At 39.9% G+C, this 25,568-nt stretch overlaps 1 protein-coding gene across 3 annotated transcripts in view; it reads left to right on the top strand.

Annotated features, from left to right (window-relative positions):
• The window catches only part of TPK1 (thiamin pyrophosphokinase 1), a 285,344-nt gene that overhangs the window by 45,654 nt on the left and 214,122 nt on the right, over positions 1-25,568 (top strand). The window contains exon 2 of one of the 3 annotated variants that reach the window (XM_065665656.1): positions 11,321-11,395. The exons of 1 other annotated variant lie outside the window; for it this stretch is intronic. In XM_065665656.1, the coding sequence (XP_065521728.1) occupies positions 11,321-11,395 (75 nt within the window). Of the gene's footprint in view, positions 1-11,320; positions 11,396-22,507; positions 22,596-25,568 lie in introns of those variants that run through there. One more of the 3 variants, XM_065665658.1, reaches the window with a different exon arrangement.

The raw sequence follows: 25,568 nt of genomic DNA on the forward strand, positions 1-25,568 counted from the left end.
GTTTTGAACCTTCTGGATAGCACTTGTGACCCTGCATAAGATCCACTCCCTTCAAAGTACAGAAGAATGTGCTTTGGGAAAACAGCAAGACTGAAAAGGTGGTATGGACATGAAAGTCTTCTCTGGCATCCAGTCCAGAGAGGCATAAGGTGTTGCAGAACCTACTGTCTCAGCATGGGTTTTCATCAAAGCATATGGGTTGAGATCCTTGGTATCACTGAGAGTTCTCTCATCAATCTCACCCATTATAGCTGAGGAGTAAATAATTGGTGGTTGCAGAGATCACTTACAGTTTACACAACTCGTTTAAACTCAGTGAACTTTTTCAATAGAAAAACAACCAACTCGAAAGTCCATGGTAGTAGCCAGGTTGAACGCTATGCACTGTTAGCTAAGTGCTTAATGAGTACACTAGAGTTCAGGACAGTAAGATATACTGTATTGCATTGGAATGGCTGAAGGGTAACAGGAAAACAGAGGTTAGTCAAATTGTCCGAACTAGAATTTGGCTAGAAGCCATGTGTGATTCATAATGTCTGTTATAAGATCAGGCTGAGAAGTAGAAAGGAATTCTGGTTGTTAGTATTTGCTCATCTGCTGAACAGGAGGGTGATCCTCCTGCAGTCACATAGTGCCTGTTTTCCCATTTCTGAAAATGGGATGTTACTGTCTACGCTCACACCATTATACTGGAGTTTAGCCCTTGGGCTATTCAGAAATGCACATATGACTTTGAGCCGCAGTGTACTCATCTTGAGTGTGGTAGTTAGGCTGTGTATACAGGGCAGATGGAGAATTTGGATATAGAAAGAGTGCAATCCATCAGAGTAAGTGTACCAAGAAGAAATCAGGCTGAGCTTGTCAGTGGGAATACCATGAGCAGCAGGAAGAACGAAGCTTCTAAAATCATGCTCTGTTGGATTTAGATATCTTATGCTGTGCTGCAGAAAGTTATTTCCTCCTCTTGTGACTCCCAAGTGCCAAATCTTCTGAAGATAGTGAGAGAACTACTCATCTCAAAAATACCCCACAAAACCAGAGGTTGTGCTCTTCTCTGAAAGCATATCACACATTAGAAAGGAGGCAACTGTGGCTATAAGGTTCTTGTAATATAATGGTCAAGTGATTGGAGGATTTGTTCAAGGTGTGAAAGATGTTTGGACAAGTCAGTGTTGGAGCTCAAAACTGTATCCGGGTTAATGGACTGCAGCCGGACTTCCATCCTGTTTAATTGTTTTATTAAAAGAATCCTCTTTATTTAACTTGTGGAGCAGGGAGGGAAGAATCTGCTTCCCTGAGAATAACATCGTGTCTGGGGAGGAGACTGAAGTGGGATTTGGATGTCAGTTCCTTCTGACAGAGAAGGAACCCGAGTGTGGGGCATCAGCCTCCAGAGGGAGTGCTCCAACTATTCATCTGTGCTCATGAAAGCTCCTTCCTGCTTCTTAGGAAAGCAGATCTATCAGGTATGCTCTGAGAACAGCTACTTCAAACATGTCCTTCAAATGAGATCAGTAGAGAAAATGTCTAGTTGGTGGACAGCTGTGTTTTGAGATCAAAGGAGGCATTAGGTTGCATCAGCCTCTTAAACTTCAGGTGCATCTCCGTACGGATCGAAATGAGACCTTTATATGCATGGGAGGTATTAATGCCAATAACTGATGTGTCAGTGGAGTGCTTGGTGGCAAGCAGAGCCAGGGGGATTGAGTGCTGAGCAGTCAGACACTTACACGTTCATGTGGATCTTTGGTCAGTACTCTAATATGTAAATCATTAGGTATCCAGTAAATTTTGTGAATCCTCTAAAAATACCTGAAGACATCTGTTGATCATAGGTGAAATAAGATGGCATTATACTGTTTGCAGAGCTGAGTGTTTGTTGAGGGTATTGTGCTTTATACCAGTTTACCCAAAGAGACTACTGACATCTGCCTTCTCTGCCTTGTGATTCCTTGAAGTCACCTTACTCTTTCAGCTGGAAGATTAAGCTGACAATAATGGCTGAAGTTCTCAAGTGAGGCAGGGAGTTTGTATGTCTAGTTGTATCCCTGGAAACAGAGGCATCCCAGATAACAAGTATTGTTAGCATGCTGTAGTCAGAGAATGCGATGCTGTGTTTTTAGAGTGCGAGGATGATATTATGTTAGATGTGGCTATTAAACAGCTAGGAAGTGAGCTGCTGTCTTGGGTTTTCATTTAAGGTTGGAACTTACTTGAATAGCGATAGTAGTTTGGGGGAGCACTAAAGAGGAAAGTCAGTGGTTAGAATCATAGAATACTTAGGGTTGGAAAGGACCTTAAGATCATCCAGTTCCAACCCCCCTGCCATGGACAGGGACACCTTACACTAAACCATGTCACCCGAGGCTCTGTGCAGCCCGGCCTTGAACACCGCCCGGGATGCAGCATTCACAACTTCCCTGGGCAACCCATTCCAGTGCCTCACCACCCTAACAGGAAAGAATTTCCTCCTTATATCCAATCTAAACTTCCCCTGTTAAAGTTTGAACCCGTTACCCCTTGTCCTATCACTACAGTCCCTAATGAGTAGTTCATCCTCAGCATCCCTATAGCCCCCCCTTCAGATACTGGAAGGCTGCTATGAGGTCTTAATGCAGTCTTCTCTTCTCCAGGCTGAACAGCCCCAACTTCCTCAGCCTGTCTTCATACGGGAGGTGCTCCAGTCCCCTGATCATCCTCGTGGCCCTCCTCTGGACTTGTTCCAACAGTTCCATTTCCTCTTTATGTTGAGCACACCAGAACTGTGCACGGTACTCCAAGTGAGGTCTCACAAGAGCAGAGTAGAGGGACAGGATCACCTCCTTTGACATTCCTTTTGATGCAAAGGATGTAAAGAAACTCCTAAAGTTTCTTTAAAGTGAAGATATTTTATTAGCTTTTTGAGGAAAAAAGGTCAGAACTAGAAACCAATGTTTTACAGTAATTTGTGTTTATTTTTCAGATGAATGGAAATGTCATAGATTTAAGCTGCAGTCCTAATGCTCTGTGCCTAGAAATTTTAAACAGCAAAGTCAAATATAACCTAACGCTATCAGTATTTTAATAGCAAGCCTGTATGTCTAATTCTTGTCTTTTAAGAGCTTCTAATTGGTATCAAATTTAAAAGGTGTAAAGTGGGTGCTGTCTCAGAAGAGGACCTACCAATGAATAGCAAAGCACTTGCTATATTGTGTTTTAGAAGGGTTGTGTCAGAATCTGTGACCTTGGGGACTAGACTTTCCAGTCTGCAGAAAATTGTCCCTCCTCCTGCTATTTTACTCTCTGTTCATCTCTTCTTCCTCAGCTGGCTATTTTTTCCATGCCACAGGATGGACTATATCTGATTGATGTTCCATACACTTACTTGTCTCTATCTTTTCTGGATCGCCAGACAATTTGAGTCAAACCAGTAGTCTTGAAAACTGGAAGGGTGTAACTGATTAAGTGGTAACATCTCAGGTTTAAAACCCCCCAACCCTGCTGCTTCCAGCCGGTTATGGATTTTATCATGCCCAAGTTGAAATTGAAGTCCTGTTTGCACAAAGCACAGAATGATGGATGGGTGGTTGGTCCAGCAACATCTCTGAAACAAGCAGCAAGGGTAGGAGATAAACCATGCCAAAGACCTTGCAGTAGCGAATGGGCCATATATCAGTGCATCTCTCCAGGAAAGTGTCAGGGTTCATGTACCTTGCTACCTCCCTACAGTGATTGGTTAATGGGATGGGTTTATTTTCAAATGAGAGTTGGTAATGGGGCACAAGCATAATTTCCATATATGTAATAGTAAGAAGTGTTGTTGTTGTGATCTAATTTACACAGACAGTTCTTATGATTTGGTTCGTTGAGTGTTGCCCTGGAGAGTTGAATCCTGCCATGAAGTTTCTTTGCAATGCTGGACAAGTTATCTAAAACTGAAGGTTGACTACTGGGAAGTGTGTGATCTTATTCTGCTTGACCTGACTGAGGTGTTGGCACATAAAGAGCAGAAGTCCCAAGCACTCAGAAATGCAGCTATGGACTACAGGAGTTTTTATTAAAAGAAGTGTCCCATCATATACTGAAATGACAAACAGTCCTCACAGTCTCCAGAGGAGCACCAGAATCAATTGACAAGTTTTCATTGCAAGGCGTAGCACTGTTCTATCACTAGTAGTGGTCAATAATGTAGGTGGGTTATCCCATGTGAATGTCCCTGTTTGTGACTTATTGTGGAAAAATTAGTTGGTTTGAATTCATCCACATAAAGTCTTGTAGAGGGCTCTCCAGAGAACACCACACTGCGGCTTGTCAGTAGGACTGTTTGCACAAATCCACCTTTTTTTTTCCTACTCCTCTTGTTGGAATTTGCCTGGAGAATTAAAAGCTGTGAAATATTTAAAAATCAATAGAATTTACATGAAAAAATTAACACTAAAGTGCATGGGTAGGGGTAGCAGAGCCTTTGCATGGAAAGCAGCTGGGTATGCATATTTGATTTATTCCTTCAATAAGTTTGAGAACATGTTCGTAAGGTCTGTGATCCTTTTGCATAATTTGTGCTGGTTTATTATTGGACTTGTCACTCTTACGAGGAAAATCAAATTGCTCGTTTGGAGGCTTGGGATTCACTGTGGGTAAAATGCAGCTACACAATGTTTTCTAAATAGTGGCTATAATTAATACAGTAGCCCAAGTTGAGCTGTTTCTCTGAACTAAAGCGGACAGCTACCTTGTTAGCGAGAGCACAGATGTAGGGAGTGGATTTTACTGACTTGAAAGTTTTTCCATTTTCTAAGTGGCAGTTCTGTAGGGGTTGTGAAACTTTTTACACATGAAGCATTTACAGTGCAGTGCTGATTTGAAATGATGTTGTTTAGATTCCCCAGTATTGCAGCAGAGCACTGGATTTCCTGGTGAAGGGAAGGGGAAAACTTAGTTCAAGAAGGAGAGCAGCAGAGTGAGAAGTGGTTTTGTGTAAAGTGCAGTATTTGTTCAGTAGGAAGTAATGGTTTATTCTGAGAGGTAATCTTAAAAAGTAATATCTTAGAATTCAATTTTAAGTGCTTTCCCAAGGATTTATAGTGCAGATAAGCTTAAGTTTTGGGTTGAGCTTCCCCTCATCTTCCACATAGGTAGTGCTTGTCATCAATGAGTTGCCAAGGACAGTAATTTATAAAATGAAAGCCTTGTGAGGCAGAAATCACCTTTCCAGAATAGCTGCTGCATCAGCAAGGGCATTGCATGTTAGGAAGTTCATCTGTGTATTAGGCAGGAAACTACAGGTGGTGCTGTTTCAGTGTCTAAAAGAAACCAAAAAAACCAAAAAGCAACACAATGGAGAAACCCTTTGCGAAGTGGGGGATGCTCCCTTCTGTGATGGATTCATTCTTCTTAGTTTTTGTCTAATCAAACATTTACCCTGTTTCTGGTGTGGAGGCTGTTCAGTTGAGTGTGCTTGGGAAGTGGATGGTAGCTCTTAAAACCAGCCCTAATTGAAATGGTCCATTTCAATAAGCTGGCAAGTAGTTCCTTCCAGAGCATCAGTTTTGGACTTAACACTTTGGAATGAGTGCTTACGTTGAAGAAAATTGTGCAGATTTGGTACTGATCCCCCAAGCACCTTTATTTTAGTTTTAAAATCGCACATTCTCTGCATTTGGGAAACATCTGAATATGTGCTGAGCATCTCTTTGATTTTTCATAAAGACAAGATTAAAAAAAAAGGCAATAAATTACCATTATTTTAGTGGAAACTCTGAGTGTTCTGGATTTTTATTTTCCGGTGATGGATGGAACAAATAGCCCATTAGGACTGCAGTAAAATCCTTCTGAATGTCAAAGAAAAAGCTAACTGTGTTGCTACAACTAATACAGCAAAATGAATAAAGTTTCACCATGAAGCTTTTTGAGGTTGCATTGAGCAGTTAGTGTATTTTTCCTTGCTCTATATTCAACGCTACAATAATTTTCTGCCACTGGAGGCAGCAACAGGTACCATCTTAGTGTCCCTTCTCTTACTGGTGTAACACAGAATATTCCAGGTGTAATCGCTGGCATTTTTCTAAACGAGCCTTCATTTAAGTGAGAATGTGGGCCCCTTTAATGAAGCAGTATTCTTCAACTAGCCATGTTCCTAGTTTAAGGAATATCAGTATTAAAATCCTTTTTCCTGAAGTGTTTGTTAAAACTGTCTATACCAGTTCATTATAATGAATTATGTTTTTCTTGATATTGTAATTCATACCTTCGTGAGCTCACTTGTTATTATCCTGCATTAGTGGCATCTGCTTCACCAATAATAGAAGCTCCCATCCCAGCTTTTGCTTGACCAAGTGATGTCTGGGACTACACAGAAGCCAGGTTTTTCGATACACAGAGCATGTTAAGAAGAATTTTGACGTAAAAGTGACATTTTGTGCATTTTTGGTAGGTTGTATTTTAATTTAATAGGAGAGTTTAATGTGTTAATTAAAAAACAAACACACACAAAAGCAAAGCCCAAACCAGCAACATCATAGCAAGCTGCCTCAGTAATTTTCCTTTCATGATCTGTAACCTTATCTTCAGTGTAGTTCTGCATGAACATTATCTTATGTTTGCTGGTTTTATCATCTGTTGTCTTTAGGGTTTATGATAGACTCCCACTAAATGTAATTGATGTGGAATTCTTAGAATCACAATTTCAATGCTAATTCTTTTGCAGCAGAAGAAACTTCAGCTGCTGTATGAAGAGCTGTCTCAGTCTGTTGCTCTTTGCCTTTTATCAGTGTCACTGTTTTGGAATTGTGAAATAATGCCTTGTCCCTTCCCAACTACTCTGACATTTAGTAGGCAGTGCCCGTTCATTTAAAACACAAACCTGTGGGGCAGGGATTTCCTGAATGATGCTACTGGAAGCCAAATCACTTGTTTTTTATTTTATATCCGAGAAAGTAGATTTGATGTCGTTGTGTATTGGGACTCCCATCTGTGATATGATTAGGAATATATGTAGCCCAAATTTCTGCAGTATGTTTTCAAGAGATCTTGGTTAGTATCTTGGCTATCTAGATGTATTTCTACCAGTACAGAAATTTTCTGAACTCTTATAATCATTCAACTTTTGAGATTAATTTAATGGTAAAATCACTCTGTCCCCTGTACTAACTGTATCTTTCTTCTTTCGGTCCTCTGTACTAAATCTGCTTCTTTGTGGAATGTTCTTGGTAGATTGTAGGAAAAGAAAGGAAAGGAGAAAAGAAAAGAAGGAAAGCACAAATTGTAAACAGTGAACTGAACTACGAGTTGCTTAAGTTGAAGTTCTGACTTTGGAGTCATTCTTGGTTAGCACCTGAAGGCATGTTGGTATCTTAGCACACTGTATCCCCCGTTGTGTGTTACCACTTACATCATTTCACAAAGACTGGGAGTAGCAGTGATCTTTCCCTAAGGCCTTCTTGTTTGAAGCAATGAAAGCTTTTTCCCCTCAGGAAATCTAGTATGAATTTAATTATTTATTTACCTGATGTGAGGAGTACCTCACATCGTGCAAATAACTTCTAGCAATATTATTCTAACACTGGAAGGAAACAAAGAAGGGGCATATATTACTTTGTAGGCTATTGGAGAAAAGGTTGTCTTTAAAAATATATCTGCCTCTTGCACATGCTTTCCGACAGCCATACGGCTCGAAGACTGGCATGTGACAAGGGGAAATCAATAAAAAATGTATAGTGATATTATAAATATTTATAGAATAGCTGGCTGAGTATAATGTGATAGGGAGAAGCCAAGGAGGTTTTTAGAATAGCAAATGTGTGCTCCAAAATATATTGGAATTCTTCCGAGTGAGTTCAAATGGGTAAAAAGGCATTGCATAGGCTGTCAGAGACACTCGCAACACCTTTCATTCAAGTCCTCTCTAAGCAACCACAAGAAAAACTTTGTCACAGAAGTGCAGCTAAAGAAAAGTTGGGAAGCAGAGAAGGGCAAAAGAGTTCACAAAGAGTTAGGTTATTCCCTGATGGTCCCAGCAGGGACTTGTAGGGATTTTTGATGGATTGATTAGCAACCTAGGAAAGTAAGGAAGTCGTTCTCTGTGCTTCCAGCAGGTTTAAAATGATCCAGCTTTATTCAAAGACTAGGAATTTTCCAAGTCTACTAAAAGATTTGTTTAACTATGTTTTTACATCTAACTGGCTGTTGCTGTAGTTGTGCAAATGTTAATACAAATGTCTGTAAGTTACGCCTCTAAGACTGCAAGGTTTATAAGCAAAACAAGCTGGGGAACAAATTTGATTCCATAAATGCATGTAAACATTTCCTATAGTCATCCTTCTGTCCTCCTGTCCTGTAGAAACTGGGCCCTGCCACATGAGTTACTCCTCTGCAAGAGGACTTGTATTGAGAGATTTGGCTCCATTCTTTCTCCGTGTTGATGTAAACATCAAGAATAAGCTGGAGGTTTTATTTGGAGGAATTAATTCTTTCCTGCTTGTGCTGCAGATGGCTGAATTTGCTCAGTCTGCAAAAGCTGTGAGAAAAGTACATAAGGAAAGAGAGAATTATACTAAAAATGGGAGAAACTATGCAAGAGACCATCTTGTTCCTCCTTTAACAACAGGCCAAAAAAAGCTTCTTCAGTGGAGATACCCATAACTGGGGACGGGTTATTTTTGCTCCTGATTTCTTGCTTTCACAATTCTCTTTCCCATTAGTCCAACCAGAGCACAATTTTGTTAATGGTTGGGTCAGGGTGCTAATTACCTTTGTGAAAAATGGGTGGACAGACAGACCAGGAGATAGATGCTTCCTAATTTGTTAAGGGCTTTTAAAGATAAATGGCCTTGAAGTAGATTTGTTTTCAAATGAATAGCGAGTAGAGTGCTTGGAGCTGTGGCACAGTGAGCTCTCATCAGTTTTTCTCAGAGTGATGGATGTTGCATATTCCGTCCATTGATGTGGTCTTTGCCATCAGAAGTCCCAATTTATTAAGAGTTTTTAGGGCAATAGTTGTAAATTATTGCAGCCCAATTTTATTACTGTTTCACATCTACCAAGGACTGAGCCCTTTGTGCAGCTTTATATAAACTCAGCGAACACCATTAATATATTGACATCTAGGCTCATTTTGGTAGCATTAATCAGAGCATGTTATCATGCATTAATTGCACTGGTTTGAAGTGACTGGAACATTCACTTTGCTAAAAGCAGGGGAAACAATAATTTCCATTTCTCTACTTTTTCAACCCAGAGCTGTGCTTAAAAAACCCATCCCAAACCCAACCCATAACATACAAGCCCCCTCCTAATTGTGTGTACTGGGGGCATCTGCCTCTACTTCTCTGCAACAGCTGAACAAGAACCAGCAGCTCTTAAAGGCGTTACTGGAAACTGCTGGAAGTGTCGTCTTTGAAAATCAGCCTCTAAAGTCTCTGTGTGGACACATACAGCCAGACCTTGGCTTCAGAGACCTGTCTTACTATGTAACAAGAATCCTCCTGATGTGCAAAAAACCCCTAAAAATCTACTGTGTTTTCATAAGCTGATACGGCTTAAGGGTTTAAAACACATTGAAATGCCATTTGTGATTCACCAGCAGGAATAGGTTTCCAACACCTGTGTCTGTATTATCATATCAGTAAAAGAAACATGTTTCCTGGCTCTCTTCAGTGGAGGGCACCACTGGATGATTATATTTAATGTAAGGAGTTGGCAGCCTTTCTCACTTAACCATCATTAGGAGATCTGCTGCTGAGGTCCCATTTTGTGAGGCAGCTGGAAATTGGCACTTAGTTTGAATGTATTGTTTTCTACCTTTCTCTTAAAGTTCAAGGACAAGGCAAAACAGTTCAGACTATGCAAAGAATAAGGCTTTGCTCACTTTCTTTCGTTTCCTGGTCCTTTGACCTCTTAGTTCTTTTCTAAATAAATTTATTCCCTAAGTAAAATTATTCCCCTGTATAGCCACAAATTAAATAGAAGTGTGGACTATGTCAGCAGAGATGCAGGTGGAAGACGTGCAGGGAAAGGTATTTGAAAGCCCCACGCAGAAGACAGCTGTGATGAGCATGTAGACTTTTTACTGGAGTAAAAATTACCTAAGTGTTCAGTAGTGTTCCTCTTGATACTTGAAAAGGAGGACAAGACTGTTATTTCTGCTTTAGTCAGCTGAGGCATGGAACGGGGTCAGTGGTGAAACCTTAAATCACTCGAAAGGCAAGATGCTGAATAGTGGTGTTTCAGCCCTCTGACCCTGCGTTTCATTCGTTACTTTAAATATTGTCCCCTCCCTACTCCCACCTTAAGATGTTCCTGCACTTTCTGGACTTCTGCCACCTGGTTTTCCTCTTGTAATGTTGTATAGCTTAAACCACAGCTTTACCTCTAACCTTCTGCTGCACTGGATCAGCTCAAAAGTCCAAAAGACTTCTTTGTGATAGAGGTTTTCTTTGTTCAGTTACAGTGGCTTCACATGACCAAATAATACTTCATTAACCTGATGGCCTAAGGATATAAAGCTCCAGGGGAAACTTGTATTCCTCTATCATTGGCAAGATAATTAGGAAGTGGAATAATGCAAATCTCACCCCAGGCAACTGCCTTGAGATTTAAGTTTTTATTCTGAAACCAAAGTGGTTGTGTCATAAATCCTTTTATATTTGGGCTTTTATATTTTTAAGTTTATTGTTGACCTTCGCAATGAACATATTGCTGGAGCAGGAGGCTTTAGGAGCCCAATTAAGTTGGGCTGGTAAACCCACTGAGGTTTTTAGTCCGCAGTGTTACAGGCTTAAGTTTGCTTTAACTAGCTTTGATTTTAAGCTCCTTGGGCATGGCTTTTCATTCTGTATGTGTAAAGTATCTATGAGAGTGTATCTACCACAGTTAGAGCTTCTACATGATATGAAAACATAGGCACGAAAGCTGCTGGTGGCAGAAAGAGTTCTGCATCAATCAGGAGAGTGGAATATTGGACTTAGATTAGAGACAGCTTCATATGGAGTCAGCTACAGCCTTCCCGGTTAATAGAGGCCAGGGGGGAAGCTCATATCAGTAAATGCTGCATCCAGGCAGCAACAGCAAGCCGGAGATTAAACGCAAGAGCTGTATGGATGTGATGTCCTGTTGGGGATGGCCTTCTGTGAGTAAAAAGTCACTTAGAAATGAAAAGTTTAGCAAAACTCTACCAAGTAAAAAGGTGTCTAATGAAGTCTGGCAGCTTTTCTCTCTGAAAAAGAAGCAAGGAAATTAGTGGGGTTGCTCTGAGGTGGTTGGAGTAAAAATTAATATGGCAAAAGAAAAATGAAGGGGTAAAAATCAATATTCTTGCTAATAAGAACCAACATTTATTTTACAGGAAACCTGAAGTTTTGCCTTCTGATTCTGAACCAGCCTTTCAACAAAGGTCATTTTCATTGTCTGTGGAGCAGAGGTAATAATAACTTACATACATCTTCATTTGCTTATTTACTTAGCTGCTACCCAGCTAATGTACTTCATGTCTCTTGAATTGCAATGTGGCAATTTCCTCTTAACTAGAGCAGCCTTCTGGTGCGGGTGTGAATTGGCAGAATATGTCCCTTGCTGCAGGATGCAGCAAATGAGCTGATTATGCAAATTTTGCATCTCTGCATTGCTTACGTCAGTAGGATCTTTATGGACCGAGCTGGGTAAGACTGTAGCTTTTCAGAGGCATCTTAGGAATGATCATTGTTTTGCTGACAAAGTGTAGGAGATCAATGGTGCATTTAAAGAGTCTGGAAACGAAAGTTCCTTTAAAGGTCATCGGTGAAATGTGTTCATTTTCATCAAAATAAAATGAACCGTGTAGATACTATGTTGTAGAAGCAGTGGGAATTTGTGTGCGTGTCAGAAATATGCAAATCAGATTTCACTACCCCTTTGTTTAATAAGCGCAGTGCTAATCATCGTCTCTGCTATGATAGCTGTACATTAACTGAGGTTTTGTAGAGATATGTAAATCTTCATAAGCTTGGAGCTATTAATTCCTCCAGTGCAGAAATGTAGTCCTTCAGAAGCTTTCTGACAAACCACAGGAACCATCTCGAACTTGTTATCAGGCTGGGAACCTTGCGGAGAAGAGAGATTCCTCTTAACTGACGGGGGCAGATAGAGCTGTTTGATTTCACCGTAAGCATTAAGGGCTGGCAGGAGGTAGCTGTATGGGGAAAAGCAATCGGAGCAAGGGATGAAGCGGGCAGGATGTGTTATACCACCTAATTCCAGTAAACCTAAAATTACATGCCTATATAGGCAGACACGGAGAAAAGGAGACGCTTGCATGGGATGGAGCAACGCATCTGAACGAGTACTGTACCCCAGACAGGCTCTCTTTCAATATCATTAAGAACTGCTCAGTGGAAGGGCTTTCAAGTTGCTAGATGTGTTTTTACATATTTTTTTATTTCCAGTATGTCTTTCAGTGTATCTTTTTGTATTAAATAATGAGGAGAAGGGTAGTTATTTTGATCTTATTTCTTTGTCCCACCTTTCCTGTGTTTTTAAGGTTGAAGTTAAAAAAGAGACAGGAAACCAGACGTGCACAGTTACTGAATGGCAGTATTTAGTGTCTTGTAGTACTCTGTGTGTTACTTGCTGTGTTATGTTAATCATACTTTTTTGTCTATTCAGTGGAATTTTAAGTCTTCCTTTTGCAATTAAACCTGGGCAGGGTGACCTTTGGGGCATGGAGTGTGAATCCAGAGCATGGGTTTGGCAATGCCTGACAGACAATGCTAGTGGAGTACCGTAGGTGTCAGCAGTCTTGTTCCCCCTGGCTCCTGCTTTGAAGGAGTTGCAGCAGAGACTTGCAGGACTAGGAGAACCTGGGGGTTTCGGTGTGTGAACTGAAGGAAGTTCTGAAAGAATGAAACATACTTAGAAACAGTACTTGATGACCAGCTGTGTATGCTTGAAATCTCACAAAGGAGTGTGAGAAGAAAACAGTGAGGCTGTTGTTCATCACAGAATATTGCCAGCTACACAGACTGGGGCGAAAGTGGAGTGAAAATGCAGAGGAAAAAAGAAAGATAAAATATTGACTGAGTTCTCTACAGCAGTGTTGGATGTTACTGAGTACAGAATGCTGAGACATAAGTGTTATTTTTCAAGTAGGTTTGTCCTCTCAAAATAACTTGTTTCATTAGCCCTGTCACTTTAGCGTCGAGTAAAACTGAAGGTGTGATGTGATATGTCCTGAGTTTAAAAAGCCCCATCATATTGATAAGTGTGGCTATTCTAGGCTAAAATCATCCCAGGTGTAACTGCTCTTGACCTCAGGAAGAAGTGATTGCAGTTAATTAGCCTTTGTCTTATTAGACTTGTATGAAATCTATTTTTACTGACATACTTTCAAGCAACTATTTCGGTCTGTACAAGTTTGTATGAACTTCCTTCCTGTGCTTTGTGAAGGACAGTGAAATCTGATTTCTTTGCTTCCAGGGACAGCTTTTACCACTCCTGGCATTCAAGGTGGATAAGTGACAATAGTGAAGTAGTATAAGCTAAACACTATCATGATTCTAGTCTATTATATTTATTACTGCAGTGAACCAATCTAGAACATGTTATCTTTGTGTAAGGTAGAGTCATACAATATTAGTGCTATCCTAAAGGCTGGATAGATGAAATGTTGAAGAGATAGTTTGCAGAAAGCAGGGTGAGGAATATTATGGCAGAAATCACTGGTAGATCACTGAAGGGTTTATATGGTATAGTGAAGAGGGGACAAACCAAATGACGAGAAATTGAAGAGAATAGGTAAGGGAAAAAGGTTTCATCGTAAGTGGAGCTGATATTAAGGAGACTCAATATGGGAAGGTAAGGTGGATGCGGAAGGCTGGGAGTATACTGTGGGTAAACACAAGGCTGGGAACCCTGGTCAATCGAAAATGCTTGACTGTAGCTGTTGATACAGCTATTTTTACCAGTGAAAGTTGTACAGCTTCCCTTTCAGCCTATCCTAACAGTGGAAAATATCTCGAAGAGACAGGACTCAGCTGCATGTTTCTGTGTCCAGGAGATTCCTATAAGGAAGACTGGATCCAGGGGGTTCTTACCTTAATAACCCTGTGTCACATCCTAAATTCCTGCTTGTACTTCAGCATGTTTCTAGCTACTGTTTTGAATCCTGTTTAGCAGAAAAATTGGTAGGGAAAAAATCCAGTTTACGTTAGTTTCTAGGACTACTTCGCAAGTGGTTTCAAATGTAAATGTTTTAAATGGAAAGGACTGTGGGTTGAAAATCTGAAGCTGTCTCAGAGATTCCATTTGGAAAGTACAGAGGCCCAGGTTTTAGTGGCTGAAAACAGAAGGGGTTGTCTGGAGAATAAATGCAAGTTCCAGAGATTTTGATTCAGCTCGTTAAATTCTCTTTAATCAGAAATTCAATTACTTATTTATGCCAAGAATTTCAGCAGTGTCTAGTGATCACAAGTGCTTCTGTTTATGTGATGTTTCCCTAGTGAAGTACCAGAAAAGGGGCAGAATTATGGCAGTGCTAAGAAATTGCCTCTGTGAAATTGTCTCAAGTTCAGGATCCGATGTTGTTTTTTGCTTCTGAAAACATTGCATCTACAAGCTATATTCCTCAAATGATCCAGAATTGTCTTCATGGCCTCGCTTGATTGTAGCATGCTAACTAACTGTGCATTGAAGACTGCTTCCCATTCTTGAATGTTGACAGTGACAGCTGTGAAGAACAAGAAGTTACGCTCTGAAAAATAAGACTATTTCAAGAATCAGAATAAAATAGCAACATGCTACAGCAATCATAGAGTTCCCATCAGTGCTGCGTTTCTGGAATGGCAGGTTTGCTGTTAAATAGTGTCTTTGAATCTGCTTGTTGAGAAAGACATGACAATAGCTCTTTTTTTTTCCTTTAGGTTCCACCAGTCCTCTGTCTGGGTCTTCTTGTATCTGTGGGTTTACTGGTTAATGCAGTTGCAGAATTAAAACGCTGGTTAATGCAATTCTTCTTGGCTGAAGAGGAAAACTATTACACTTTAAATTTTAGCCATTAGTGCTACAAAATGTGCTTGGCTGATGTACCAGAATAAACTACCAGCATTCTTCTGGAATGGACTTACTGGATCTGACTTGTGGGATGTGTTTTTAATGTTGGACAAGCAGATGGGAAGGAGTTGTTTATGAGACCAGGCTGCAGAAATGTCTGTCCTTCAGGAGTACCTCGCTAACTGGTTTCTTTCATGGACCATTCTTTTCAGTGAAGGAATTTGGGGTCTAGAGACGTCTCATTATGCTGCCCTACCAGCCACTTCTCTGGACATGCATAGTGTGTAGGTATTTTATGGTGCTTTGCACATCATGAACATGGGGGACCTCCAGAAAGAAGGAAGTTGTTCTCCCTGGAGATTTCAGCCTGTGTTTTGGGGGGTTCTATATACTGAGACAGCAGGAAGCATACTTCTACCACAGCAGTGTAATAACTCAAATCCAAACTGTGCTAAATTGTCTTCATGTAAACAGCATTTTCTTACACTGCATCTCCTGCGATTGCATGTCCATAAATTGAATACTTTCAAGTTTCCATCTCTACCAATACTCATTTTACAACAATCAAAGTAGCTATTGGATTTTAAATAGTATCTTAAATGGGAGGCAACTTTACTTTCAAGGTCAGCCTACATTTTTGGTGAAAATGCCTCTACTGAATGTATTGTGAGCACTTGGAGGTAACTGCCAGTTACAAAGTGCCTCCTGAGTAATCAAGTAAGCAAAGATGCTAACTTGTATCATGAATTTCAGAGTTACTTGTGTTTGAATGCCACATACTCCCATGCATTTTCTGTTCCATACGCTTTTGTCTGCAGTATAACTGGTAATTGATATGTTGAATGTCTTCTGCTGAGGTCCAAGAGCTGTTTGTAAAGGTAAACAAGGTATAAATAGAAGTGGTGCTGCGAAGCTCAGGTATACATACTGAGGTGGAGATAACAGATTAGTTGAAGCAGTTTGAACGTCTCAGCAGAGAAGAGGGTATTGTAGCTTAATAACAGGAGGGGAATAACCTCACTTCCCCTGTTGCTTTTTTTTCCATTCCGTGATTGATACCTTGTCCTCCATTGTCTTCACCTATGCTTCTGGAGTTATTTGTTTGTACAGCCATTCGCTTACCTATCAGCTCTTACCTATCAGCAATGAGCTTGCCTTGTTGGCATATGGTGTGTTTTTTTTCTCACCTTTTATTTTCATTTCTAGCTGAACTTGCTAGTAATATATCTCAAATTTGTACTAGACCCAGAATTGGCAGCTGGCATAAAACCTGAGTGAATTTAGAGCAGCTACTATTAATAAATAGGAAAATGTTCATAAAAATGGTGATTGGGATGTCGCATGGACTTGCATGCTTTATTGCACTTCCCAGTAGGCATTCAGACTAGCAGTAACTCTTACTGCTGGCCTCAGCTAAACTGCTGTGTTCTCCTCTAAGTAATGTTAGACTCCTGATAAGTCAACAATGAAGTTAATTTTTCCACATTTGAACCAAAATAGGAATATAATTTCTAGTTTGTATCTAGGAACTTAAATTTGCTGTTCTTTGCCACTCAATTTAGATTTAAGCATTTGCTTATGGTGATGTGCCTGTTGTTGGACTGCATGCAGTGAGTTAGTATCCTTCAATTGCAGGAGTCTGAGAGAAGTTATTTTGAGTGTTCTTGAGGGTAAGGAATCTATAATACATGTTAGGAGCAAGAAAATTTGGCCCCGATTAATTCTGGCTAGACCATGCTTTAAGCTTGGAAATGTAGTATCTGGATCTCAGGATGTGCAATAGTTTGCACTAGCAGTGATTTTGGGGAGAGAGTTTTCGAGACCAAGCTTTGCCCATGACTTGGTGAATAATTTTGACCTCTACCAGCTTTTCAGGGATGAATTGCAGGTTTACACTCATCTTTATAAACCTAAGCTTAAAACTCCAGAGAGATGGTATATTTCTCCCATGTGTGACATGTTAGAGCCTTTCTGGTTCAGAATCAGGGCTCTTGAGAAGCAGCCTAGGTGTGTGGACATTCTGAAAAGTAGCTCTCATTGATTTTTGCAGACTTTTAGACAGTTATTGGCAAAGCTGAGAACAGAGCTGATCTTTTAGGCCTTCTGCACAGTTCAGGTTCCCTCAGCATAGTAGAAGCTGTTGATAGAATGGGGTCTTCAGATAGGATTTGAGGCATAATAGGCTGCATTTTATTTTGTTGTTGATTTCAATTCTCTACAAATCCAGCAACAGGAAATTCGGAGATCTAAAAGGAATTCTGGTTGTTTAATGCATTTGAGATTTTTGTTGGAGAAATTGAGAAAATGAGTAATTAAGATCCCCCTCTGTGGTGCTTGAAAAGCTGAACCCTGCTTAGCTGAAGTTCAGAGGAACAGAACAATAGAGGATTACTTTGAAGTACCAGTGAAAAGCCTAACAGGTGATTACAAGGCAAGAAAAAAAAAAAGGTTATTTCAGTGCTTTTTTTTCCATTGAGTCGGGATGCAAATCCCATTAGGGGAGTTCTATTGTCGCAAGATTTGCTATATAGAAGCCTTTGGTAGCATCATACTATATGTCTGGTTACCGTGATGTTTCCCAGAGGACAGTTGAAAGAAGGAGCTTTGAAAAATATTGTCAGGACAGTACTTTAGAGCATCCCAAGCAGAAAGGAAGGTGTAAGGCAATAGGAACAACAGAAAAAAGATGATTAATGGCTCATTTTGTTAGTGATTCAACAAGAGAAATGGCCCTGGGGATGAACCCGGGGAGCAGGGGTGAGTGCATGAGCTTAGTGTAAGTAAAACTTGTGACATCAGGTTCTTAATCCTATAAAAGGAATGCTTGGATTTTCGCTGCTTCAAGCTACCAGGCAAATGTTTAAAAAGATTGTTTCTCTGGGAGTTACTACAGGGCAAAGTATTATTATCATAGCTAAAGCTTAGCACGAATCCACTGCTACAATGAAGATGTAAGGTCATGAAAAGACGAATGTTATCTAGGGTTCCTGACATCAGGGTCTTCTCACTGGCTGTGATAGCCACTCTTTCTCTTACTCAGGGGAGACGAGAAAGCCTGTACTGGTACAAACACCTTGCCATTAATCTTGGTCCACTGGTTATTTCAAAGTGGTTGTTTTTTAAAAGTGGATCTCTTCTTTTTGATTTTACTAAAGATAGTTAATGTTTCCAGCCTTTGAATTTGAAGTTTTGATTACTTTATTACCATGATTGCAATAATGAGTAACCCAGCCAGTGAACAGTTTAATTCTCCGTAACAAGTTGAGACTATGCTTGTATTTATCGTTTACTTGACTGATGGAGCGCGCATCCTTTGCTGTATGCAATGTCTGAAGGAACAGCAGCAGTTTGAGAATATGGATGTTGGATTGTTGGCTTTCTCATCTAAACAGTTTACATACTGTCTTGTTCTCACCATATTATCAAGTATAAAAATTGAAGTTTAAATTCCTGTAAGTCACTAAATAGGTCACTTTTTTTCCTCTTCTCATTCTCTCTGCTCTTTTGTAAAGGTAGGTTGTTTGATTTGTTAGATTTTAATAACACATGACATACATGTGTTATTAAAACAGTATGTGCATTTACATTATGAAAACAGCATAGTGACATTATGGTTTTTTTTTTAATGTGTAGTTAGTTAGATAGCTTGCCACACAACATCACCTAAGTTCTCAATTGGCTGATGGACTTGTGTCAAGGACAGCTTTCTCTGTGATCCTTTCTGGTTTTGTTAACTACCTTCTATAGCAACACCACTTCTAAGCTGCTTTAATGTATTTTGGCTTTATGTTATTCAAAATGTTGTCTATGAGAAACACATGCAGATGTGTTTTGTTTGACTTTGGGATCCTGAGTGTTGTTTATTCCCAGGCAAAGACCAAGGTATTTCAGGAGTTAATTGAGGTCTGGGCTCCTTACTTTATGTACCTAGTGGGAGCCACTAAGAGATTGAGTAAGAAGAAAGTAGTTCTTATAGATACCAAATAAACAATTAAGCCTGATGACTTCACTGGGGTCATTCTTGCACTTCATATACCAAAAGCAAATGGTCAGGAATTTGGTGTGGTTTGCTGGATTTTGTTGGGGTATCTTGTTGGGATGAGCCAAAAGAGCTGTGTGTGGTATTAATTCTATTACCTGAGCATGACAAATAGCAGGAATGACTTGAGGATTTTCTGAGTTTATTTCAGTTTGTTTCCTCTGCCATAAACTAGTTATTATATGAGACAGAGCTTGGATGTTCAGCTGTTTAACACCTGTATTAGCTGAACAGTTCCATATTAGAACTTTGGAGTATTGGTTGGTTTTTTTTGTTTGAGTTCTGACTGCACTAAAGATTTGCTTGTGTAAATGAATGAAGCTCTGTTGATTTTGATTCAGTTGCCTGTATTTACACTGGCCAAAGACTTAGCACATAAAACCAGAATGAGTACCGTGGTTTGTTTTCTTTTCCTCTCAAGTTAACAATTCTTTATCTAAAACACTGAGGAGCCAAGGGTGACATACAGCAGCCTGTTCATTGGCAGTGAATCACATTGGATCAGAAAGGAAAAGGTTGGCATAGGTTTCTCATTCTGGAAAATTCCATTGACCTCAGCTATAGCATGAACTTTTAGAAGTGTTTTATTATAAGTTTCCATTGTTGAAAGCTCTGTTAACTTAGAGCCTGATGTAGAGGCTCTTGATATCAATATTCCTTCAGTTACTTTGAATTAATTTTGCTCAAACCTTCATAAAATTCTTTCTTTGAAAGGGCCTGCTCCTGTTTGCACTGAAATAAAGTTTAACCGCGATGTCCTGGCTAAGGTGTGACCACAAGAATGAATGCTGGTTCAATGTAAGCTGCATTAGTACTGAAGTAATTCCGTGCTGCAGGGTTTGAGTATTATTCTGTTGGAATTTCTTTTGAAAAATCTCAGCTTCTTCAAACTTCAAGCCCAGCCAGGGTCTTGCTCCTTGACACTTCTCTTTCTGGCAGTTACGAGTTGTTAAGCAGGTAACAAGTTTTTGCTTGTTTATAAACATGCACTTGTCTTGCAAGCTTCCTAGTGTTGGCTGCATCAAACACTTGGCATTAGCTCCTAGCTTCCAGTAGTCCATAGTGTTAGCTTGGTGTTTGTGATGTGTAATAAGCTGTGAATAATTAGTAATCAGGTTAGACTGCATGGTAAGGTCTAGAACATCACTTTTGAAATGTGTTTCATTCAAGGAGGAACAGACAGAGAGGGACCAGTTTGACTTTGCAAAGAGGCCCCAAATGTTTTGCAGTAAAAGAATTGTAGAAGCTCAAGTTGCATTTAGATTGTGGTATTGAGCAACATGAGTGGCCTAAGAAAAAGCATGAATTTGTAACAGGCCATCATAGAATCATAGAATAGTTAGCGTTGGAAAGGACCTCAAGATCATCTAGTTCCAACCCCCCTGCCATAGGCAGGGACACCTCACACTAAACCATCCCACCACCCAAGGCTTCATCCAACCTGGCCTTGAACACCGCCAGGGATGGAGCACTCACAACCTCCCTGGGCAACCCATTCCAGTGCCTCACCACCCTAACAGGAAAGAATTTCCTCCTTATATCCAATCTAAACTTCCCCTGTTTAAGTTTTAACCCGTTACCCCTTGTCCTGTCACTACAGTCCCTGACAAAGAGTCCCTCCCCAGCATCCCTATAGGCCCCCTTCAGGCACTGGAAGGCTGCTATGAGGTATCCACAATGACTTAAATTTAATTTGGGGCTATGCCAATTCTGTACTTAAGATAATCTTAAATATTTTAAGTTTAAGAGTTCTGAGTAAGTTATTTAGCCTGTGAAAAGACATGATTCAACAAAACAACACAACTCATGTTTAATACAGGGTTAAGCTGGTTAAAACTGCTTCGAAGTCTCTTGAGGTACAAATCAAAGTGCTGCAAGTGCGATATATGGCCCAGATAATTTCAAAAGGAAGACTTTATCTTTTGGGTTTGGGTGCCTAAATTGATGAGGTCTGGCAGTAAGGAGGCAGGGACCCTCCTAAATAGCAGCTCAGATGGGAGGTCATTCTCTCTTGTCTTTCCTTGGCCAGTCTACTGAAAAAAATAAAATAAAATACAAAAAACCCAAGAGGCAAGTGAATTTTGTGGCATCTTATATTTATAGTCAATCTGCTTTATTTAGTCTTAATGTTATCTGTCTCCTCTTAGTCTTTTCCATTAGCCATCTCAAATCTTCCTGTTTTATTTAGCAACAGGGAAAGGACAATGAGGATAAGGCTTTGGAAACTGCAAAGCTATCATCTAATTCTGAACGTGTCTTAGTTGTCGTTTTCCTTGAGCGCCTCTGTTTTTTGTAGGCCTGTGCACCTTTGTCATAGAGCAGCCCTCATAAGAACTTTGTAAAACCCAGATACATATTAACAAGGCATGTGAAGTTGACCTTTTGTCTGGGAGGGAGATTGCTAATGCTGTTGGCAGTGATTTGTGAAGTTTGCTTTCTTCAGTGAATTTAGGATCAGTTTAGTATTTAAGCTTACTTCTAAATCATGCATTGAATTTCTTTGCTTTTTCCTTAGATCTATAGATTTGGGTGAGCGTTAATGCATCAGTCATATTTCCTTGAGTGATTATACTGCTTCATGTCCATTGCATTCACCTTCTAGAATTGCTTTGGCAGCAGAACTGACTACGCAAAAATGTGTAAGAAAGGGTAGACATAATAAATGCACTATCAGTTTGGCTGATGCAGTTCGACGTTTAAAGTTGTGTTTGTGACCCACTGTTCATCTCTGGCAATTTAAATATACATATGCAGTGTCCTTCTTCAAAGTGTGCAGGACAATAGGTAGGCTCTAATGTTATTAGCATAATAAATCTTTACTAAAAGAGGTTTCTCATATATTGCAAGTTCATGACGCTGCTGTTCTCATTTAGATACTAAGTATAGATGTGTGCAAAATTTCTTGAAGTTTGCTGCAAGTCACAGCAGCAACCTTCAATTATTTCTTTTCTTTTTTTATTATATATATATTTTAAAAGTGTGCTATCTTATCCCTCCTGAGACTACTTAAAATAACATAAATAATTGCATGTTGAACCTTTGTCTCTACTGGTGCAGTAGCATCACATTGTCTAGGGCACTTCTTTATCAAGGTGTTGCAGGATGCTGTAGTTTGTAACTCATCTCACTAGCTGTAAAAGGTTGGGGGAAAAGGATCTTGAAGACTCTGGGGAAACAAGTATGATTTATGTTGTGTTGTGTTTGACTGTATTAAAGATGTATACATCTCATTCCCAGCTGCAGAAGAATGGCACAGTCATTGCCTGCCAACTGAATGCATTTCTAAAAAGAAACTACTAAAGATTTTGTTTGGGATGGTTTGGGGGTGTTTTTAAGCCTGTTGGTCTTATTCCTAATTTATTTGTGATACTTTAGCTAGCATTGTATTAAAAAAGAATGATATCACTGTTTCCTGTGAATTAGTGTGATGGTTTGGATCAACTCAGGCTTAATGATGTGTTTTTCTTCATTCATAGACGCAGTTGTTGACTTGAAAAAGAGGAACTTATGTGTATGTTCCTTTTCTTCCTGCGACTGCAAGACCACCGTAGATGTTCAGGTGGGAGGTAGAAGTGTGTGTTACACAATAGTAGACAGCGGATTTCAGTGGATTTGGTGATTTCATGGCAAAGTCTTCAGAATTACAGAGCGCGAAGAAACAACGTGCTGTTTAGAGACAAACCCACTCTGATACAGGCTGAAGATGTTTGAGCTTTGGTTGGGGAAGCCAAGTGCATTTCCCATTTTCACTTTTCTTCTTTGTGGAGAGGTCAGATGTAAGTTCAGTCTCTTCTCCTTTGGGAGCTGCAGTGATTTCTTTTTCTACTATCACTTAGGAACTGTTGATGTTTCCCTAGGGAATCTAGAAAAAGTAGGATATGAAAGTGGGCCATAGATTTGCATCAGGGTATTGAGTACTTCCCTTACATCTCTGTGGAAGAACTTTTCCTCTCTCCAAACATGGTTAACTGATTGTCTAGCCACAGACGGTCACTTAAGAGCTTTTTTTAGGTCTAGAGGTGTTTCTGGTTCTCGCATCATACATCATTTTCTCTTTGGAAACCACTGCCAGAATCACAGTTGTGTTTGAAATCATACTACAAGTATATCTCTTGTCTGTGATCTCTCTGAAGTGCTAAATGTTTCCAGATGCTGAGGGAAACAGTAGAAAGAAGAATCTGGCACCAGAGCCAAGTTCCAAACATATGTGTGCTGAGCAACCAATACTGGGATGACATGAATGTTAAACTGTTCCTGGGATATCTTCCAGTTCACTCAGTATTTGAAATGAACAAATTGTCCCTGGGTCCACCAGGGACTGAGAAGCAGCCATTCATTTACTTGTATTAAACCAACTGTGTTTTCAGAATGTTGTTTCAGTCTATTGGGAGTGCTGTAGCACAGGTTTATTTGGTTTAGAAAAGGCATTCTGCATTCATGCTAGAAGCAGCTGAGAGAGAGTGTGAGTGGGAAGGCTGACACACTGTATTTTTTGGGGGGAATATATGGCATATTTGGGCATTTTGAGAGAAACATTGTGGTAGTAGTATATCCAAACATAAATAAGTGTAATGAATGCTTTTTCCAAGTAGCCTGTAAAAGTTGTGCCATTTAGGACTGGCAAGTTTCATCACCTTCAGTCCCTTGGAAAATCCTACCCAAATCATGTGAAAATACATGTTCATCTAACTGAGATTCTCAGTCTTTCTTTTCCTCATTTAGAAATGGAAGTTGGGAAAAGATCGTGTTGTGAGTATCCATACTGAGCAAGCGGTCTTTTTGTGCATGGTGGTTCTTGAAAACTATTCAGGCAGTAACACTTATCAGAGTTTATGCTTCCAAGACTTACATGGAGACTTTTGTGTATGGTAAGGCAAGAGGCCAGAAGCCTTCATTAGCTGTGAAGGTTGTGTATGGCTACTTGGCAATGCACACTGAATGCTGTCATTTTCTTTTTTGGCATGATTTATTGATGTTTAGAGAGTAAAGGTGGATAAATCTTCTTTGGACACGTGTTGGCAAAACACTGTGAAGTGTTGAAACTGTTGGTTAGCTTTTCTTTGACTTCATTAAATGTAGGCCTGTCTCCTTTAAATTAGGATGGACTGTGTGTGGGTGATGAGCTGGCATGCCATTCTGGTGTCAGTTTGTATAGGAGAATAAATCACAAACCTACAAGGGGGTAGAGTCTTAGTTTTAACAACTCACACAGGCAAAGCCCAAACAGCAGCACCTTCCCAAGTGATGCTTTCTTTGGGTAAGTATTCTTTGGAAGAATGCAGTAAAATGAATCCCCAACATTAGGAGCCATTTTCAGTCTCAGGGATTTTTAATCTGCCAACTTTCTGTGGGAGTTTAAGCTAAGTTCCAAATGAGTATGAATTCCAGTTCATTGCCCACTGGTATTATTTAGGCCGTAAGACTTATCAAAATGGATTTTATGGACATGTTTGAAAGTTAACCCTCTCCTGTGCTGAAAGTGCAGGCTGCCATGCTTATCTTGTTAAACCCTCTAATGTAGAACCTTTAGCAAGGTGAACAAGTATTGATGTCTTGGGCTACAAATAAATTACATTTGGTGTGTTCTGTATCTTGATGCTTTTCAGTAGATTGGCAAGGAAATAATAAACTTGTGGGTAATACCAAGACACTTAGGTGGTTTTTATCATTATGTTATGTGTGCAGCCATAGGCACTTAAGACAGATGTCCTCATCCTACTCATGTCAACAACAATTGTTTCCTTGACTTCATCAGTTTCAGAAAGGAGAAGTGTCATCCTCTGCTGCCTTCACTGCCCTTGCTAATAGACCCAGTTGCACTCCATTGCAGTGGAAGTGTGAGTTGCCCTTCCCCAGGAGGATGAGCTGTCTGTAAAGTTAATATGACTGTTTATTCCTTCTCTCTCCCTGTCCTCAAAGATGCTGTAATGGAAAACAGATATGGGCAACTGCTTCAGCTGTTTCACATTCTTCATCTGAAAGCTACATTTTTATAAGTAGCTCATAAAAGAGTAATAAATTCTGATTTGCTAAAAGCCATCTGCTTAATGGATTGCTTCAGAACTATTTATAATAGCAGCTATCTATGTAATTAACAGTTATAAAACATATTGCTTGAGCCTATAAGATGCATATTACCATTGTTTATTAACCCTTTGTAAGGGATGTATGGCTGCATTCTAAAGTCCAGGAGAGACTGTGTTTGAACAAAGTGTAACATTGAGTTAAAAACTTTAAATACCGTTTTTCAGTTGTACCATGTTTACAGAAATCATCTCCCTTCACCAGTGTGTGGTATCCTGGAAGGCTTACACCTTGACTTTAAATCTCATGGTTTTTACCTGGCCTTGAACACCGTCAGGGGTGGAGGAGGCCTTGTGTGGGATGGTTTAGTGTGAGGTGTCCCTGCCCATGGCAGGGGGGGGTGGAACTAGATGATCTTGAGGTCCTTTCCAACCCTAACTATTCTATAATTCTATGATTCTATATGTTCCAGAAGGGAACACGTTGCTCAACACTGGCCAAACTCAGG

The sequence above is a fragment of the Lathamus discolor genome, chromosome 2 (genome assembly GCF_037157495.1).
Source record: "Lathamus discolor isolate bLatDis1 chromosome 2, bLatDis1.hap1, whole genome shotgun sequence".
Lineage (NCBI taxonomy): Eukaryota > Metazoa > Chordata > Aves > Psittaciformes > Psittacidae > Lathamus > Lathamus discolor.